Raw genomic sequence first — 19,134 nt, forward strand, 5'->3', positions numbered from 1 at the left:
ATTTTACTTTGGATTGTCTTGGAGAAGTGGCTTTCTCAGGATGGAGAGCAGGTGCAACCTGAGGGCCGTGTGGGCCATGTATGGTTGGGCAGGCTGTTTACTGCATAAGAAAGCTCCTCCCTAGAGGGGCCCATGGGGGTAAAACCCCGTACGTATAACCCTTTCCAAGTCACATGGCCATACTCATTGGCTGTGTCTTCCCAAAGAGGTGCATTCTTCTTTTTCCTTGTATTTAAAAAAAAAAAATAAACATTTTTTTATTCTGGAACAATTTTAGCTTTACAGAAAAGTTCCAAAGATAGTAAGAGAATTCATCTGCACCCAGTCTCCCTTTACATTAACGTCATAACCACGATACCTTTGTCAAAACTAAGAAATTAACGGCATAATCCGGTCCGCTCAGTTTCAGACTTGATTTGAAATTTCACCGCTTTTCCCCCTGCTGTCCTTTTTCTGTTCCGGGATCCAATCCAGGAATCCAGAGTGCATGTCGGTTTCTGTTGTTGAGATGAACAGAGGTTGCCCCGGGGGCTAGCAGTGGACGGGAAAAGAACGTGGGTCCAAGGGAGCACGTAGAATCAAGTCCTTGGGTGGTTTGGGAGGGAGGAAGCCCAGCGTGGGTCTTGTGTGTGGGGGGTGACACTGGCCTTGCTGACTCAGTCTGAGCACCGTGAAGTATTTCCCACCGTCCCAGCTCAGCTAATGCAAAGCACAGACAAAAGCATCAAAGTTTGTTGGCTGGTTTGTGTCACTGACTGGCCAGGCATCGGAGCGAGCCACTGTCCTGGGGTTTCCTGGTTCGTCCTAAGTGACAGTGCAGGGTGGGTGACCGGCCTCTGCCTGTGTGGGGAGCAGCGGCAATGAACGGTAAGAGCCGGCTGACCTTGGAACCCACGAGGACACCCAGTGCTGCTCACGCCCCTGGTCTACTCATGGCTAAGGCGGAGCACTCAGCCTCCCCACGCGGTGCAGAACTCAGGCTTTATCCCCTCAGCGGCGGGGGTGCCAGAACTTGGAGTCACCGGCCGTGGGTATGATTTCAGGCTGGGCCATCCTGATGAATCAACTGCCTTCTCAGACCCCTCCCCCTCCCTGTCGTCACAGTGGGACACAGATCCTTGTTCCGAGGTGCCGGGTCCCCCAGGGTAGCCTCGAGCACAGGGCCGGCTCGTGCAGAAAGCTGCCTGTAACTTCCTTTTTATTTCTCCTCCATCAGCTGCCCCCGCCCCCCACCTCCCTTCCTGCGCCCGCACCCCCACCCCACGTCTCCCAGCCTTCCACACTCCGGGACCCCCGCAACTGGCCCGTGCTTGGGAGAACCCTGTGGAATGCTCACGCAGTTTCCCCGCCTGGAATGTCCTGTCCTTGGCACCACCTTTCAAATGCCATCTCAGACGTCACCTCACCGGCCCCGGCTCTCCCTTCGTGTAGCTCTGAGGTCCCCTCCCTGGAGATCCCTCTTGGCCCCATCGCTTCCTGCCTTTGCTTGATGGGTACACGTGTGAAGTCGCATCTTCCCCAGGGATCAGATGTAGCTTTTGCGCCCTGGACTCACCAGCACCTGATACGCCGCAGGGCACAAAGGGTCAGCTCACTGGATGGTTAACACTTAGACCCGAGGTGGACTGAGTTCTTGGAAGCCTTAAGCCTTTGGGGAACTACTCCAGCCCTGCCCCACAGGCGAGAAGTGAGGCCCCAGCCCGGAGGGTACCCAGGTCTCTTGTGGGCGCCCCGGCCAGCACCTGAGGGGCCCTGAGCTGATCTCCCAGACCGCATGCTCCGCCTTCTGCAAACGGCTGTTGGGGCAGCAGCTTGGGTAAGTTCCCCTTCCGCTTCCTGCTGCCTCCTGTCCTAACTGAGCTGCTCCTCTGTCAGGGAGGAACTTGCCAGGCTCTCAGAAGCCCTGAAGCCCGCAGAAAGGCTCTGCGCCCCGAGCTGTCACCAGCGCTGCCCCCCAGGCCCCCGACGTGATGCAGGCCATCAAGTGTGTGGTGGTGGGAGATGGGTAGGTACCTGGCTAACCCTGTCACCTGGCTGGAGCCCCCCTCTTGGGTTACCCCCAAGACCCCTCCGCCCTGCAGATGTAGGAGTCCCTGGGAAGCAGCAGCTGGGAGGTGCTGCTCCCTTCTTGTCCCCGGGGCCCAGAGAAAGCCCCCCCTCACTGCCCTGAGGTGGGCAGAGGCCAGCTTCACTCTCTTTGCCCGCTTCCCTCCAGAAGCTGCCTGAGTGGAGGTGGGTGGTGGGTACAGGACTGGGGAGTGGATGTGCTTGGGGCCCCTCACCTGCACCCTGAGAATTGGGACAGGTCTCTTATGGGACCTGTCTTCAACTCTGTGGATGTAGATGGTGGCCTTCGTCCTCAGGCCGACCTGGGCTCGAGTCCCTAGGTGTACACTGCTGTGTGTCTTAGGCAAGCTGCAGAGCCTCTCTGAGCCTCAGCTTGCCCATCTGGGAAGAGACCACGCCCCTGGGGTGGATGTGGGGGTCACCTGACATATTTTGAGTGGCTGTCCTGTGCTTAGTGCGCTCGATAAATATTAGCCTCCTCCCTCCCTTACTCTCCCCTCCCCCTCAGCCTGCCGGGTTGGGGAGGACTCATGGGGGATGTGGGCAGGGAGCAGAAGGGGGAGGGGTCCACAAAGGAAGGTGGAGGGAAGGAGGTGCGGGAGGGTGACTGGGAGGGTCTGTGCCAGGCAGGCTGGGCTGAGGGCCCTTCTCCACTGTGGGCCTCAGTTTCCTCATCTGTACAATGGCTGGTCCAAGATGCCGATCTCTGATGCCAGCCAGCAATTATGTTTCAGGGTCCAGCCCACAGGTGCATCAGCATTTCCAGCTGGGCAGGCCTCCGGTCCAACGCTCCCATTCTAGAGAGGGGCAGCCTGAGGCTTTGAGAGACTCGGATCTTTCCTGCCCTGGGTCACGGCGGCCCTGACATGATGGACTGACTTTGGCCCTAATGGGTCTCCTGGGTGCGGGTCGGTTTATCAGACAGCCTTCAGCTGATTCGGATGCGCTGGCAGGGCCTTATCTGCCCGCCTCTCTGCCCAGCCCCGCTCACTTCTGCTTTGTATCTAATCTGGGGAGGGGAGGGCAGAAGCCAAGGGCAACGTTCCAGTCATTCAAAGTTACCTTGGTGGCAAGCTCCGGGGAGGGGAGCGGTGGGGGAGGAGAAGGTGCCAGCCTTCTCCCAACAGGAAGTGACGGAGTGGAGCTGGAGGGCCCTGGGGCCGCCCCTTTGGCCGCAGCCTTACCGCTTACTCTACCTGTGCCCCCTCCCAGCCCGGCAGACTCGCAGACCCAGGGAGGGTGGCACGAATCATGGCGATGGCTATTTGGCGATCCCGATGTGTCAGGCGCTGGGCTCAGTCACGTGCCCTCTATTCGGTTTTCCCACCAACCTAATATTAGGCACATTCTACAGGTGGGGAAACTGAAGCTCAGAGACGTTAAGTCATTTGCACCAGACCTCGTGGGGTTTGAGGCCAGGTCTCTCTGACTCCAAAACTCTGCGTCCTTAACTGTTACTCTCCCCGGTGAGGTTGGGAGGGGAAGAGGCGGGATGGGCTTGACTCGCTGCTCCGCGATGCCAGACATGGACTCAGCACTTTCCTAGGAGGATGGACTCATCCCTGTTTTCTAGATGGGGAAACTGAGGCCGAGGGAGGCTCAGTGGCTTGCCCAAGGCACTGGTTCTGAAGCCCAGGCGTGTGATGGCAGAGCCCTGGTCAGGGTCCAGGGTCCCTGTAGCAGTGTCCGGCCCAGCGGTGTCCTGGGCACCCCCCCACTCTCAACCCTCTGCTCCACACCGATGTCACCTGGGAAAAAGCTAAAACATACGAATTCCCAGTTCTGCCCCCCGCACTGATGGATCAGATCTCAGAGGCAGGACTTCGAAGTCAGCCCTTCAACAAACATCCCCCATGACCATTATGACTTGGGTTTGGGAACACGGATACTGACTTCTCAGATGGGGAGACTGAGGCCCAGAGAGGCGGGCCTGAGGGCTGGGCTAAGGGAGAGCATAGGTGCTCAGAAACCTCCGGGTCTCGGCAGGGCCCCCCAGCCACTGTCCCCTGGAACTTCCTGTCTTTCAGAGCCGTTGGCAAGACCTGCCTGCTTATCAGCTACACCACCAACGCCTTCCCCGGAGAGTACATCCCCACCGTGTGAGTCCTGCGGGGGCCGGGGCACTGGGAGGCTGGCTTCACAGGGCCCACCCCCTTGCCAGGCACTTCCTGCGTGGCGGCTGTGTGGGCACCTGGGGGGAGGGGGGGTCTCTGCCCGGCAGAGTCGCCCGATGGCCCAGCCAGGAGGCAGCGACCGACGTCGAGATGGGCAGTCGGGGTGTGGGTGCCGAGAGGCCCCCAGGGTGGGAGAGACTGGGCGGGAGTGGGGGAGGGGCAGGGGAGCAGGCCAGCTGGGCCTCGGTCGGGGGTGGGAAGTGGGGCTGGGTCCCAGAAGTGTGCAGGGGAGGGTGGGGTGGGTGCAGGAGGAGGCCATCAGGGGCCTTGCCACCAAGGAGCAGACAGTGGATGCATGCGTGCACACCGTTAGGGGAGAGGCCAGTGCTCTCTGGAGGCTACTGGGAGGCCCTGCCCTGTTGCGGGATGTGCAGGCAGGGCTGTCATTTGACGGTTATGTAGGAGTTCATGCGTGGCAGCCTCGGGAGGGAGGGGCAAGTGGGATAGCGCCAGCCCCGCCCCCACCAGCCCTCAGCGGTTCCCTCACGCACAGGACAGCTTCCCAACCCCTAGTGCTGCCTTCAAGGCTCTGGGTGGGCTCCTCCCAGCCTCCCCTTCCTATTCCAACATCATGGCTCATGCCTTTGCTTCGCTTTCTGTCTGCTTGTTTCCACCAAACGCCCCCTGGGCATTCCCACCTCAGGGCCTTTGCTCAAGCTGTTCCTTCTGCCCGGAGTGCCTTTCCTGCCCAGGCGTCTAAGACCTCTAGGCCAGCTCCAGTACGCCCCTCTCCCCTTTCAGGATCCTTTCTCATCCAGCCTGAGTCACTCTCTCGAGTGACTGTATCCAATCTTTCCTGTGACTGTGAGTTTCTGGAGAGCAGAGAGCCTGGTCCTTTACAGTCGCCCCATTCTCTTACACACATCGTCTTCTGCCTGATAGATGTGTTCTGTGTTGACCTGAGTTGAACTTCACAGAGAGGCCCTAGGACGATCCATCAGAGAGACCCACCATCTATGTGCTGGCTCCTGCAGGAAATGTCACATGTGTGTGCCCTCTCTCGACCTCCTGGAGGGGCGGCTGTTCTACCCAGGCCACCCACGGGGAAAGCTGAGCCTCACAGCTCCTTAGGGGGCTGCCCCCCGGGATGTGGAGCAGGTGCCCCGGCCTGGGCTAGAGGAAGGCAGGCAGCCAGGCCAGGGCAGAGACGCCGGGGTAGGGACACTAGGAAGTGGACTTCACCAGCTTGGCTTCCAAGTCCCCAGATGGCCTGGCGCCAGCGCCCCTCCCCCTCTGCACCTGCTGTACCCGTCCCTTTGCCATCAGTCATTAAGTGTTTATCAGGCACCCCCTAATGCTGAGGGAGGACTGGCTCTGAGCCTGCATAAGGCCACTGTCCCCAGCGGTGCACGGCTCCTGCCTTCCTGCCCCTCTGCCTGTCCCAGCTGGGGGCCCGTTTGCCGAAGGACCTGAGACCAATCATTTCTCTCTTCGAGCCTCCGTTTCCCTTTCTATAAGGCCGGAGCGGGGCTGGGCAATCCCAGGCTCACCACCAGGGCAGGCACCTCTCCTGGGCAGGGAGATGGAAGGCGTGTTCTGGCTCCTGGGGGCCCTCGGAGGGCTCGGGAGACCCAAGACCCTTGCAGACCGACAGACAGCACGAACCAGGCAAGGTCTACCTTCCCAGGACTCTGGGGAGTCTGGGTCAGACACAAGGGCCATCTGAGATTCTAAACTTTTGAACAAGGAGTCTTGTGTTTTCATGTTGTGCTGGACCCTGCAAACTATGTGGTCTGTCCCGCGTGCGCGCTCCTTTATCGTCCAAGACAGAGTTGCTTAGCTCTGGACCAGCCCTCTGAGAGGCTCCTGCCACAATGCCCCTTCCTCTGTGATAGGGAGGAGGGGAGAAGTCACGCCGAGCCCTTGACATTGGAGGGCGGGGGCAGCCGGGGAGACTGGAGTTGGGGAAAACGAGGGGCTCCCCCTCCCCTGGGGACAACAGGGCTTGTGGAGGCTGGGACATACGTGCTGCCAGCACATGATCAGATAAGCAGGGGAGCTGAGCTCAGTCATTGCCAGGCGTGGGGGGTTAATGGCTCAGGGTCAAAGCCCCCATTCCACAGATGGGGAGACTGAACCCGCTCTGTGGATGGTCTTGTACTGGGTGTCGGGCTTGTGCCTGTGACATCTCATCTTGTGCCTATGGACTCCCCCCCCCCCATATCCGCTCTCAAAAGGAAGCCCCGATAAGCTTTCAAAAGTAAAAGTTAGGGGCGCCTGGGTGGCTCGGTTGATTAAGTGTCCGACTTCGGCGCAGGTCAGGATCTCAGGATTCGTGAGTTCAAGTCCCACATCAGGCTCTGTGCTGACAGTGTGGACAGTGTGGAGTGTACTTGAGATTCTCTCTCTCTCCTTCTTTCCCTGCCCTTCCCCCACTGCCATTTCCTCTCTATCTAAAAATAAATAAAACTTAAAAAATTAAAAACAAAGTAAAAATTAGAGGCAGCCACTCCCAGGCCTGAACCCCTCCCCTGGCTCCCTTTCACACTTAAAACTGTCTCCTTTCCTGGCAGGGAAAGCCCTGAATGGTACTGCCCCGCAGCCTCACCCTTCCTTCTACACCCCTCCTTACCTACTCACTCCAGACTCCTGTGGATCCCAGACAAACCCTGTGCCTCTCACCTCCTCCTTCCCATCATTCAGTTCCCTGCTCAGGTATCGCCTCCCTGACCCCTTGTTTAAAGGGGTCGCTTTCGCCACCCAGGCCCCTCCACCCCACCCCCCTGCTTGACGTTCCTCATAGCCCTTCCTGACCTGACTTCCTCTGCCAGGAGGGACGCTCTGGGAGGACAGGTCTGTCTCGCTCACTGCTATCCCACCAGCTTCTAGAACAGAGTGAGTGCCAGCGAGTGACTAGGTGCTCAGGCTGCCTGAGAAGGTGCCAGAACTCGGCCACCACCGCGAGGCTCAGCTAGTGGGAGGGAGGCACATACGGTTTAATTTAGGTCAGACTGGCGGGCCTTGATTTTTGTCTACATTTCACTCTTCTGCGGGGCACTTGCTGCTCTTTGCCCACACTCCCGGTGCCCAGAGTGTGGCCCCCTCCAGCTTCCCCTCTCCCAGACTTCACCCAGTGGCCACGAGGTGCCTTTCCTCAATGCAAAGATGATCACGTCACCTTCTGCCTGGGAAAGCCCCTCAGCGGTGCCCCGTTGTCCCTGAGGACCAAGACCCGAGTCCTAATAGTGGTCCACGCCCTGCCTGACCTGGCCAATCCTCTCTGGTCCCCACACCACCAGCCATGCGTGCCCCCTGGTGTCTGCGCTCCTGTCGGAGCGTGGGCTTTGGGTGGGGATCAGGTGATGCTGGGTGCTGAGCCCCCTTCCTCCTGCCTCCAACCCCCTCCTCCACGCCATTGCAGGTCAGGGCTGGGCTCGAAGCCCCGGGAGTGCAGAAGAGGCCACACAGACCCTGGGTGAAAACCCTCCAGCTGTGTAGCCCGGGGCAGCGCACTCCCAGCCTCTCTGAGTGTGTGTCTTCTTGTGTGAAATGGGGACAACGGTAGCATCTGCTTCCTGGGCCCACTGAAGTGGTCAGAGGACGAAGGGCCTGGGACAGTCGTTGACATCTCTGGGTGCGCAGCAGACATGAGGCACCTTCCCTGCCTTCCCCCGCCTCCAGCCCCCAGCGCAGGGAAGCCCCAGCCCCAGGCTCAAACCTCTGAGCCTCAAGCCCTGAAGTAGCCTCTATGTTTCCCATGTGGGATTTTTCTGAATCCGGGAACAGGACCTAGTCCCGGGTGTGACACCGACTGACCATGAGATCTTGGGCAAGTGCCTTGCTGTCTGTGGGCCTCAGTTTCCTCATCTGGAAAAAGGGTCCTCTGGCGCTGGATGCCTGTGACTCGCAAGTAAGGGTCCCTCTGGAGGTGCAGATCGCTGAGGCTCTGACAGTGATCAGGCTCTGACAGCTGGGCCCCCAGGGAGGGACCGGTGTGTGTGTGTGTGCGTGCGTGTGTGTGTGTGTGTGTGTGTGTGTGTGTGTGAGGGCATTGCAAATGAGGTTGCTCAGCTTCTCAGCATCTTCCCATTGGGTGATTTGAAGGTCCTCTGTCTCTTTGGATCCTCCTAATGGCCCCAAGAGACAGGACCTTTTTTTCACGGTGAAGAAAGTGAGGCCCAGAGAAGCTAGGTTCCTCACCCAAGGTCACACAGCAAGACAAGGCTTCACAAGGAGCTCTCTGTTCCCTCCTAGCCCTGGGTGGCTGTCCCCAAGGAAATCAACTCTCCTGCCGCTCATTTGTCTGTGGGCTCACTGACAGGTGTCACAGAAGGAGCAAGGCTCAGATCCCAGCGCCCAGGCTTATGAGGTGCTGGCCTTGGGAAAGTTTCCTGCCATCTTGAGACCTTGGTTTGCTCATCTGTGTGATGGGAGTCATTTGAGGTTCTTTTGCCTTAGGTTACGTGGGACTTCAAGACTGAACACATAAAGGTCCCTAGCCTTCTGCCAGGCCCCAGGAGCGGTGCTTGGCGCCGCTGCCAGGCCCCAGGCCCCAACCTTTTCCCCATCGCCACGGCCCCTGAGACCCTGGGGGTGCCTCAGAGAGGACACCTACCTTTGGCCCAAGGAATCTTGGGAGGCTTTTTGGCACCCGAATTTTAGGCGGGACATTAGAGAGGACAGTGTCACTACTTCCCCAGCGTGTCCCAAAGGAACACAGGCGCATCTCTTCCCGTGATGCTCAGTGCGGTGTCCCTGGACAGTGCCTTCTTCCTGAAATCGCAGGGCGGTGTGGGTGGGAGCTAGAGTTGGACCTCAGGGCCCCTACTGTGTGGCAAATGCCGTATAGGCCTCAGGATGCACAAGCCAGGTGCGGTGTCTGCTGTTGGACAAAGATTGCTGGGTTGGGGCCTGGAGGGGCTGGGCGTCAGGAAAGGCTTCCTGCAAGGAGGAGACCTTGAGCGGGAGGTGACCTTGACTTGGGGCTAGAGGCGGCTGAGTAAGAGTCAGCCAGACACCGGGGAGGAGGGAGGGAGGAAGAAGAGCAGCGAGTCAGAGAAGTGTGTGTAGGACCTTCCAGGCAGTAGGGAGTGGGGCTCTCTGAGGAACTGAGCGGTGACTGGAACACTCCATGATGAATAAGTATGGTGTGCTAGTGCTAAAAATAGCAGGCCACCCACTGTGTGTGTGTGTGTGTGTGTGTGTGTGTCTCAGAACAGGTGTTTTTGGAGTTACTCTGAACCTTTAGGGCTTCGCAGCCGGTCACCAAGCAGCATTCTGTGAGGGCTTCTTGGAGGAGGGGGCATTCCAAGGGCTTCAGTTCAGTTTGCTCTAATTCCCATCTACCCACATTTATTGGGTGCCAGGCCTGGAGATGAGGCAGGCAGAGCCCTGCCCCCGTGGAGCCCTGGCCCCCAGCAAGATGGAGATACCACAATTACCTAGTCAAGGTCAAGATAAAGCAGTTGCCTAGGGGAAGAAACAATGAGCTCTTTCCAGGTGGAGGATGGGGAAGGGGGTGGCCTGGAGGGACTCTCCCCCACCCCGCCCCGCCCCACCCCCAGCCACTGCAGAGGAGTAACGGCCTGGGCAGGATTTTGAATCATGAATAGGGGATGGGGTGAAAGGGGGTGGAAGGGTGTTCTAGGGAGAGGCACAGGCAGAAGCAAAAAGGCCCGCAGAGTGGGTGGGACTGCGTGGTCAGGGCAAGTGGGAATATTTGGGCAGGAGAGGTGGGGAAAGGCATTCTGGGCAGGAGGCACAGCGGGATCCAGGGCCGGGAGGCAGGCAGCATGAGCCTTGTCCGGGAACGAGCTCGGCAGGTATATGAGGAGAGGAGGAGGGGAAGCCAAAGTCTCAGCGGGCCAGGTCAGGGGGCGAGGAGCAGGTGGCTTTGGTGCGGAGGGACAAGTTGATGATCCCTAGCCCTCATGGGCGGGAGGCGAGGGCATCCTGGTAACACAGCCAGGGCAGAGCTAAGTGCTGGATGTGAGCCCTGGGGTCCCACACAACCGGCTTCTTACCTAGTTTGGCCGCTCACTGGCTGTGGGGTCTTGGGCAGATCACTGTACCTCTCTGATCCCAGTTTTCTTTTCTATAGGCTGAAAAACCAGCACCTTCCTTTCCCTTGTAGTGAGAAACACTGTCGGGGTGAATTAGAAAAAAAAGTCTGGAAGCTTCTCTGATTGCCCCGGGGGCCTCTCTGGTGCTGGTGGGAGATCTTAGCTGTCGCTATTGGCACCCTCTCCAAGCCCTCTGCCCCATCCCTTTGGCACACATCTTTCCAGTGTGTGCTGGTGGCATTTCTCAAGTGTCACCCCCGCCCCCACCCCCTGAGGCCGCCACTTGTGCCACCTCCTCACCTCAGGGTTTGTTGTTTCACCTGCGAGAGGGTCACCAACCTCAGTCCAGCGTAGGAAGTGGGTAAATTGAATTCCGATCGAGCCTTAGAGGGAATGCCCTGGAACCCCCAAAAATCCCTTCTTCGAAAGATAGGCAAAGGGCAGAAACGTGATGGGGACCATGTCTTTCTCTTGATGCTTACCTGCATTTGACATTTTTTTTTTAAATGTAATGAATCAGTAATGAAAAAAAATAGAAGGAAGGCCGACCGCATGGGGCTGTCCGGCTCTGACGCCGTGGCCGCCCCTCCCTGGGTCTCGGCCTCCGCACAGAGCAAGGGGAGGCTGGAAGGAGGGCCCGGGGTCCGGGCGCGGAGACTGACCCTTCGGTCTTGTGCGCTGCCCGCAGGTTCGACAACTATTCAGCCAATGTGATGGTGGACAGCAAGCCCGTGAACCTGGGGCTGTGGGACACTGCGGGGCAGGAAGACTATGACCGTCTCCGGCCGCTTTCCTACCCACAGACGGTGTGCCGCCCTGCCCCTTCCCCCCATCACCAGCCTGAGCGCCTCCCGCTCCCTCTGGGGGCAATGCCCTGGGGCCGGTGGCTGGGGACCCCTGACCCTCCCAGTAATGGGCAGAGCGAGGCCTCCTCCCCACGCCCCTCCCTGCCCTCCTTCAGCCACCCTTCTGTCACTGTCCCCATCTCACCGGCCCCCCTACCTCATGGGCTCTGGGGCACCCCCAGGGTGCCCAAGGGTGGGGCATACGGCGCCCAGGATTCTGAGTCCCAGGGGTGCCGAGAGGGGAGGACAGAGCCTGCAGGTGTCTCTGTGGCCTGGCCAGGAAACGGTGAGCAGACAGTAGGTAGTGAGTGCCGGGTGGGGAGTACGGCTTCCGGAATTCCAGGTGGCAACCCCTGGGCTTCTTCTGTAAGCCTCACTTTGCCCACCTGTAGAATGGGGCAGACAGTCACGTGAGGATCAGCCCGTTAGAAGAGGCCTTTAGGAAGGGCTGGATAAACCAGGAGCCCAGTGGCTGCCCAGGGGTGGGAAGGGCCCCGGCCGGGCGCCTCCAGCCTCTGCTCGTGGGTGACCATTGCCTGCTCTGTCCCCAGGACGTCTTCCTCATCTGCTTCTCCCTTGTCAGCCCTGCCTCCTACGAGAATGTCCGTGCCAAGGTGAGCAGGACGGAGTGGGGTCTTGGAGGCTTGGGGCAGGTGACCCTGGGGGGGTGCTGATAACTGTGGGGCAGGGGCAGGGACGGCAGAGGGGCCCCCGTGCCAACCAGGGCTGTGAGGCCTCCGGGAGTGAGACTCAGAGGGGGCTCGGAGGGGCTGGGGTGGTTACCTTTACTCCCCCGCTGCCCCGCTGTAAGCTTGTCCCCTCCCCTCCCCTCCCCACACAACCCCTGCCTGCCTTTTATCTCTCGTGAAATCTTGCTTTTGCGCCTGCGACGCCCCCTCCTGTACCCCCTCACGCCCCTTCTCCTCCCCACTTCTCACATTCGGTGCCCCTCCTCCCCCCCTCCCGTGCCCCCTCCTGCCCGCACAACCTCTCACCCCCGCCCTCCTGCCCAGTGGTTCCCTGAGGTGCGGCACCACTGCCCCAGCACGCCCATCATCCTGGTGGGCACCAAGCTGGATCTGCGGGATGACAAGGACACCATCGAGAGGCTGAAGGAGAAGAAGCTGGCGCCTATCACCTACCCGCAGGGCCTGGCACTGGCCAAGGAGATCGGTACGGGGCCGGGGGCTCGGGCTCAGAGAGGCGAGCGGCCTGCAGGGGGAGCCGGGCTCAGCCTCACGCGGGATTAAAGGGGTCCCAGGGCCAAGATGTGCCGGGTACCTGCTGTGTGACCCTGGCTGAGTCCCTGTGCCTGTGTTTCCTCATCCGCAAAACGCGGCCACAGTCTTGGTTCCCGGTGATGGGGTGAATCAGGTGGGATTCATACCCACGAAGCGCCTCCACCAGCGCCTGCACGCGGGCGGCACTCGGGGTTAATTACAATTAGTGGTAGTAGGTACACTCCGTAGGCAGATACTGAAATAAGTGCATTGAAGCAGACGGAAACAGGGGTAGAGTGAGGTGTGCTCTGAGGACGAGCTGCCGAGTCAAGCTTGGGTTTTCCAGGAAGGCTTCCCGGAGGAGGTGCTTTGCCTTAGGTTTGAAGAGTGATGTCCCCTTCTGCCTCCTTCTCACTTCTCTTTCCCCAGCCCCCCTCCTCAGGCCAACTCCTCTTTGCCTCCTGATTACTGGACCAGAGAAGTAAAGGGGCTTCTCAAGGTCACACAGCCAGGAGGGGGCAGAACTGGGATTTGGACACAAGATAGCAAATTGCTTGCTCAGGGGCCTCCTCGTGGTGGCTCAGGGCTGCCTGCACCAGGGGGCCAGAACCGATGGGTCTGGCCTCTCCCCTGCGCCCAGACCTGATGTCCCAGTCGAGGCCTGAGCAGCCTACAGCCCTAGATATGGGACACTCGCCTGAGAGCCAAGCATCCCCGGCCAGGTTTGGCCACTGTGAGCAGTGACCCAGCTGCCCAGGGCGCTCTGCTTCGACACAGGGTCCTGAGGGCCCAGGGTTTGGTCCCTGAGGAGGTCAGGCCTCCCCCCTCCCTACCCCCACCCCCTTGCCCTTCCTCAGCCCCACACTCTTCCTTCCGCCGGAACTGGGAGGGCTCCGGGGACTCACATCTCTACAGGAAGGGAAACCGCAGCTGCCACCGCCCCCTTCCTGTGACTAGTCCAGTGACATGGCCATCTTCCTCGAGGGGCCTTGGGCTGCCTCTTAAGTCCGGGGTCCGGGCCCCATCCTGCGGTCTTTGACTCCTAGGCCTGCTGGCTTTCCTCACAAATATGGGGACTGCCCCCCTGCCTTCTCTCGTTTTCCGACCAGCCTGTGCCCCAACTCCTCTGCCCTGGGCTTAACTCTCCAGCCTGGCATGAGAGCCCTACCCTTCTAAAGCACGTGCTTCGGGACACGGAGAAGGGGGCTACAAGCCTGGGTTCCGGCCCGGCTCCAGCACTGACCGCGTGTGTGACCTCGGGAAAGCGGCACCCCCTCTCTGGGCCTCAGTGTCTCCATCCACATGGGCTGGCCTACGCCCGCCCCCAAAGTCCTTTCTCCTCTATAAGGAGATGGCTCTAAATCCTGCCTTGGTCTCTAGCCTGTTCCTCCTGGAGCTGATCCCACGTGGGGGTGGGGCAGGGGCAGTGACTTTGAACTTGATTTGGACCAGCCTGGGCCAGAGGGGAGGCCAGAGGCGAGGCCAGAGGCGAGGCCAGAGGGGAGGCCTGGGGAACCTGTCAGTCTGAGGAACAGGACGATGACGGCTGCCTCTGCCCCCAGCCCGTGGTGGCAAGTTGTGGAGACAGTCGAGGTCCTGGCTGATAATCGCAGCTGCTGATGGAGACCGAGTACTTCCTGGGTGCCGGGCCATGTATCTTCCCACTTTGTTCCCATAGCGACTAAGAAGGAGAGTCTCTGGTTGACCCCACTTTACAGAAGAGGAGAGGGAAGCTCAGGGAGGAGTCACCAGTTCAAGGCCACCCGGCCAGGCTAGCGCAGAGCCCAGAGTCAAAGCTGGCAGGCTGGCTCCATGAGTCACCGAGATCAGGGGCATCTGCGGCCCTCTGACCTGCCCCCACGCCCTCGGCGACTCCTCTAGCCCACCTGCCTCCGCTTGACAATCGTCCCAAGTCACCATGTCCTAGCCAGATGGGATGTTGGGGCACAGAGAGAGGGACTGGCCAGAGTCCTAGAGTGATCAGAGGCAGAGCTGAGGGGAGCCCAGCACCTCCCTCCCCCCAACCTCCACTCAGGACTTTGGCTTTGGATGCCACTGAGCTAAGAGGAGCAAGGGGGTGGCGGGCTCCAGGGAGGAGGCAGTTGGTGGGTGCAGAAGAAGTAGACACTGGCTCTGGCCCCTTGCAGGGACACAGTGGCCAAATGCCCAGCGACACCCTTCGAGGTGCAAAGGGTTATAAGGTGACAAGAGTCCTGAACCTGAATCTGAAACAAGGGCCTAGGCCCCAGGACCACTGCGCGCGCTCCCTGGTGGGAATTCGCTCCCAAGGACACCCCCAGCATGTGACTGTGCAAGCGACATGCTCCCTGAACCTCAGTTCTTTGTCCTTGCCCTTTCTTTCTTCCCAGCCCCAGGGCATCTGTGGGCTTCCTCCTTCCAGGGGCTGTTCCCCCTGAGGTCCTGGCTCTCCTCTCCCCAGCTGTGTGTCTCCGGGCCCCAGGCTTCCCCTCTCTGCATCTGTTTCCTCATCTGGGAAGTGGGAAATCACAGTATTTCTTCACACGGTTTTTGGAAGCCCGCAGCTCAGGGCTTGGCAGGAGTGGGTACCTATCTGTCTTGGTCTACTTCCTTCCCCGCTAGAAGTGCAGACTCTAGTCCCCTTCCTGACTCTCCCTTTCCTCCCATTCCTCAGCCCTCTCAAAGATGGGGTTTTGTGCTTCCTTATTTCAGGGAAATGATTTGCATTGTAGTGGACATGGGAACTCAGGCGGATTCCTTCCAGAAGGTCATGGAACGCGGCCCCTGGGAGTCGGGGCTCAGCCTGACTGTCTGCGCCCCAGGCCCCTGCCCTGAGCGGTCAGGTGGGAGAAGGCTGGTCCACTGAGTAAGGAGGGAAAGCTCTCTAATCCAGTTCCCCTCACTGACAGTCCCTCGCCGCCCTCAGGTGGATGAGAAACATCGAGCATGTGACTTTGGACAAGTGATTTCCTGCCCATGAGCCTCAGTTTCCTAATCAGTAAAATGCAGCGAGGTTAAGGAATGGTCAGATGACATCTGGAAGGTCCTGGTGACTGGGCCAGGCCTCCTGACGGGAAACCTGACTGATGCCTCAGGCCTCCCGGGGGAAAGTGGAGGCAGATGTACGGCTTTTTTTTTTTAGAAGAAATTGAGGTGGGGAGAGACTCATTCACTGTCGCTGGAGCCGCTTTTCCCTAGTACTGTATCAAAATTCCTGCCTGCCTTTCCTAAGGGCTTACGCGTCTAAGAAAGATACAGACCCGCTCCTGTGGGTCTTGGCCTCTTTTTGAAATCAAGCTCCGCATTTCAGACATGAGGAAACTGAGGCCCAGTGGTGGATACCCTACTCTGAGTTGGTGGCCCCCACAGCCAGGCACAGTTGTGTGGCTTGGGCGACGTTTGTGCCCGGGGCCACCCCTGACCTTGGCCTTCCCTCTTGCTGCCCCACCCTAGACTCGGTCAAATACCTGGAGTGCTCAGCCCTCACCCAGCGAGGCCTGAAAACCGTCTTCGATGAAGCGATCCGGGCCGTCCTGTGCCCCCAGCCCTCACGACCACAGAAGCGCCCCTGCAGTATCCTTTAGGGTAAGAGCGTCTCCCTCCTCGCTTCGTGACTGCCCCCACCCACCCACAGCAGATGCCGGCTGGGAGGGGGTCTCCAGCCACTGCTCAGTGGCCTTCCAGATTTCGCCGGGAACGGCATTGGGGCCAAGACAGAGCGCTACTGTCGAGGTGGCCTCAGTTTCCTTAGTTGGACTGAGCCAGTCCAGCTCGGTGGAGCCCAGTTCCCAGAAGGAAGGTGCCAGGGCCAAGGCAAAGGGTGTCACTCGGCTCCCACTCTGCCAACCCCACAGGAGGCCGGGGGGGGGGAGGGGGGACAAGGGATGGAAAGATGCCTAGGCTCCGCCCCCCCGGGAGCCCCAACAGCCGCATGTAAGGGTGAAGCCAGGGCAGACTGAGCTGAGACTTGTGTGGCAGAAGGGGGACCAGTGTGGGTCGGAGGCAGCCTGGAGACCTGGGACAAGAAGGGGGGGGGCAGCCTTGGTGCGGTGGGCAAGCAGTGGGGAAGGGGGAGGGGTAGTGTCGCGAGGGCCAACCTGGAGCCACAGGGAGCAGGCGGTTCCGCGTGTGATCAGATTCTCACCCCCTGCATGTCTCCCTTCCAGGCTGCACCCAGCCCTCCCAGCCAGATGGTTCTGACCTCCAGGGCCCTCACCCAAAGCCCAGTGGCACCCCGGCTGGCCACGCTGTCCCCTCCCCGCCCGTGGTGTTTCTTAGCAGATGGCCGCAGACCTTGGTTGATCCCCTTCTCTGTGCTGGAGGCCCCCTGGCGCTGGAAGGGTGTGAATTTGCACCTCTGCTCCCAACCTCTCCTGTTCCTGCCCCCCCCCCCCCGCCCCGGGCCAGAGGGGAGCCGCCTTTGCATTAGTGCCGTCAGAGCCCGCTGTTGCATACGGCAGCGTCTACCCATTTACCCCAGTCCCATCTGATGCCTGAATCCCCTCTGGAAAATTTCCGGCCGGATGGTTACCAGCCACCCCTTGTATACCTCCAAGGATGGGTCTCTCACTCCCTCCGGAGGCCGGCTACTACTCCAATATTGATGGTCTTGCTTGTCTGAAAGTTCTCCTTCTCCTGAGCTAGAATGAGGGTCTCAAAAGTTTGTTCCTCTGGTCTTAGCTCTCTTCTTTGGGACAACGTAAAATAAACCTAATTCTCTGAATGTCGGTGGGTACTTGCAACCGCCCGTGGAAAATCTGGGTCCAGCGGACTTCTGCCACCCCTCAAGTCTTTCTCCGCCACTCACAGGGTTTCGAGCTACATTTGCCTATAGAGATCTTAAAACTTTCAGACCCTACCAGTCAAGACTTTTGCTACTGCAAATGGAAAACCTAATTCAACCTGCTTAAGCAGAAAATAAATTTACTGATTCCAATTTGGAAATATCACGTCTTCAGGTGCAGCTTGATCAAGAAGGGAGGGGGCTCAAATGATGTCATCAGGGCTTGCTTTCCTGTACCTCTTTGCTCTGCCTTCTGCTGTCTAGTTCATTCTCTGGCAGGTGTCCCTCAAGAGCCTCCTTCCAGGTAAAAAAAAAAAAAAAAAAAAAAAAAAAAAAAAAAAGCCCAAGTGTCTGCCCCAGGCAAAATTCTAATTAAGGTTTACTCTGATTGGGCCAGCTTACATGCTGGTCATATTCAACCAATCATATTTGGAGGGTGGGTGGGTGCTGAGCTCTGATTGGCCAAACATGGACCACCACACCCCCTGCTGGAACTAAGAGTGGTTGCAATCCCGTAAAACCCTGACCTTCTTAAGGTGGAGGCTTTGTTTCCCAAAGGAAGACAGAGACCTTGTTGGAGTTGGGGATTATGGGCGTCGAGCAGACACAACTCCCAACCACCACTATTGCGGGTCACGGAAAGGGTCCCAACAGCGTTAGGAGGCAACGCCCGTCCCTGCAGGCACTAAGCAAAGGCGAGTTTCTTTAAGAGAGAGATGGGGCTGTGCTCCCACCTTAGAGTTTGCTAATTGATAAGTGCCAGGCTTTGCGCTCCTGTGGATGGTTACTCTTCGCGGTCCAAGCTTCATCCATGCACTCAGTGCATACTTATTGAGCACCCTCTCATTCTGTTCTAGGTGCGGGGTCCAGTGTTGTCCACGGGTTCCTGCCCTCGTGGGCGAACACTCTAGAAAAGCTACGAGGAGGGAATAAAAAAAGACAGGTCTAAGACCCTCCCCGACAGCACAGAAGCCCCCCCTCCCATTGCCAGCCCGCCAAATGCTCTGGGGGTCTGTTCTCTACAATTCTCCGCTCCCGCCAGAGCTGCTCCCCATAAGTCCTGATATTGGGGGAGGCAGGGCCCTCCAGCCCACTGGCCTCCCAGGATCCTCGCCCTCTTGAAAGGAACTGGGTTTAGTGGGGAAGCCCCTCCGCGCTTCTCAGCCTCAGCTCAGACAAGGCCTTTATGTTTTTAAGGTTACTTCACCACGGAAACAAATCACCCCCATGAAACACCCACACTTGCTCGCTGGCATGTGGCAAACACAGACCCCCATTACCCCACACCCCGACGCTTGGTTGTTTAGAAGCCCTGGGGCGCCCCCTCCAGTCATCCAGAGTCTGAAGCTTCCTGCTCTCACCTGGCCTCTGGATACCTTTGGGAGCCCTTCTGATGGCTCCCGACACCTGGTCACACCCCGCCTCCACCCTCAGACTGAACTCTCATTTCCTCAAAGCCACCTCTTCCATCCAAGCCCTCGGCACACCCTGGTGGGTCCTCTTTCCTCGAAGAATTTTCTCTGCTCCTCAAACTTCCCTACATGCCAAGGGGGGGCGGGGGGGGGGCAACCCCGTGCCTCTTCCCCTGAACCTACCCCAGTGTCCACTGTCCTTGCTTTATGCTAATAATAACACCAGGAAATAAATTCTCTCACCACCGTGTGTTCTCAACTAGCCCATATGATCTCATTTAACCTCACTGGGGCCTTCCAGTGTAGGTTCTAGCTGCTTGGTTTCGCGGAGAAGGAAATTGAGGCACAGGAGGGCGCGGGAGTGGGAGCTGGAGCTCCACTCACCACGGCCGACACTCGACTTTCCCATCTCCTCCCACTGCTCGCATCCTTCCTGCTAACAGAAACCTGGTTTCGGGCAGAGCAGCAGGGAATCTAGCCCACTTGTCTTCCCAGCCTGCTTTGCAGGTGGGGGTCCCAAGGGTGCCCAGTTCTGGCCAACAAGGCAGGTGTTAAGTCAGCTGGAGAGGCGGCTTCCAGGACAGGTTTTGTTTTCTTCCACAAAAAAACTGGACACTGTCCTTTGTCCCATCCTCTTCCCTGATGAAACCTG

The 19,134-nt window shown here is 58.9% G+C and overlaps 1 protein-coding gene across 1 annotated transcript; it reads left to right on the forward strand.

The window, feature by feature from the left end:
- Nucleotides 1-1,845: 1,845 nt before the first annotated feature.
- On the forward strand, nucleotides 1,846-17,231 carry RAC2 (Rac family small GTPase 2). Its single transcript, XM_039246168.1, has 7 exons — nucleotides 1,846-2,005; nucleotides 4,095-4,166; nucleotides 10,932-11,049; nucleotides 11,640-11,702; nucleotides 12,102-12,261; nucleotides 15,741-15,872; nucleotides 16,454-17,231. The coding sequence occupies exons 1-6, from the start codon at nucleotides 1,971-1,973 to the stop codon at nucleotides 15,869-15,871; spliced, it is 579 nt and encodes a 192-aa protein (XP_039102099.1). The 5' UTR covers nucleotides 1,846-1,970; the 3' UTR covers nucleotide 15,872; nucleotides 16,454-17,231.
- The last annotated feature ends 1,903 nt before the right edge of the window (nucleotides 17,232-19,134 follow it).

This window comes from Hyaena hyaena, unplaced genomic scaffold (genome assembly GCF_003009895.1).
Source record: "Hyaena hyaena isolate Hyena2069 unplaced genomic scaffold, ASM300989v1 scaffold_280, whole genome shotgun sequence".
NCBI classification, from domain to species: domain Eukaryota; kingdom Metazoa; phylum Chordata; class Mammalia; order Carnivora; family Hyaenidae; genus Hyaena; species Hyaena hyaena.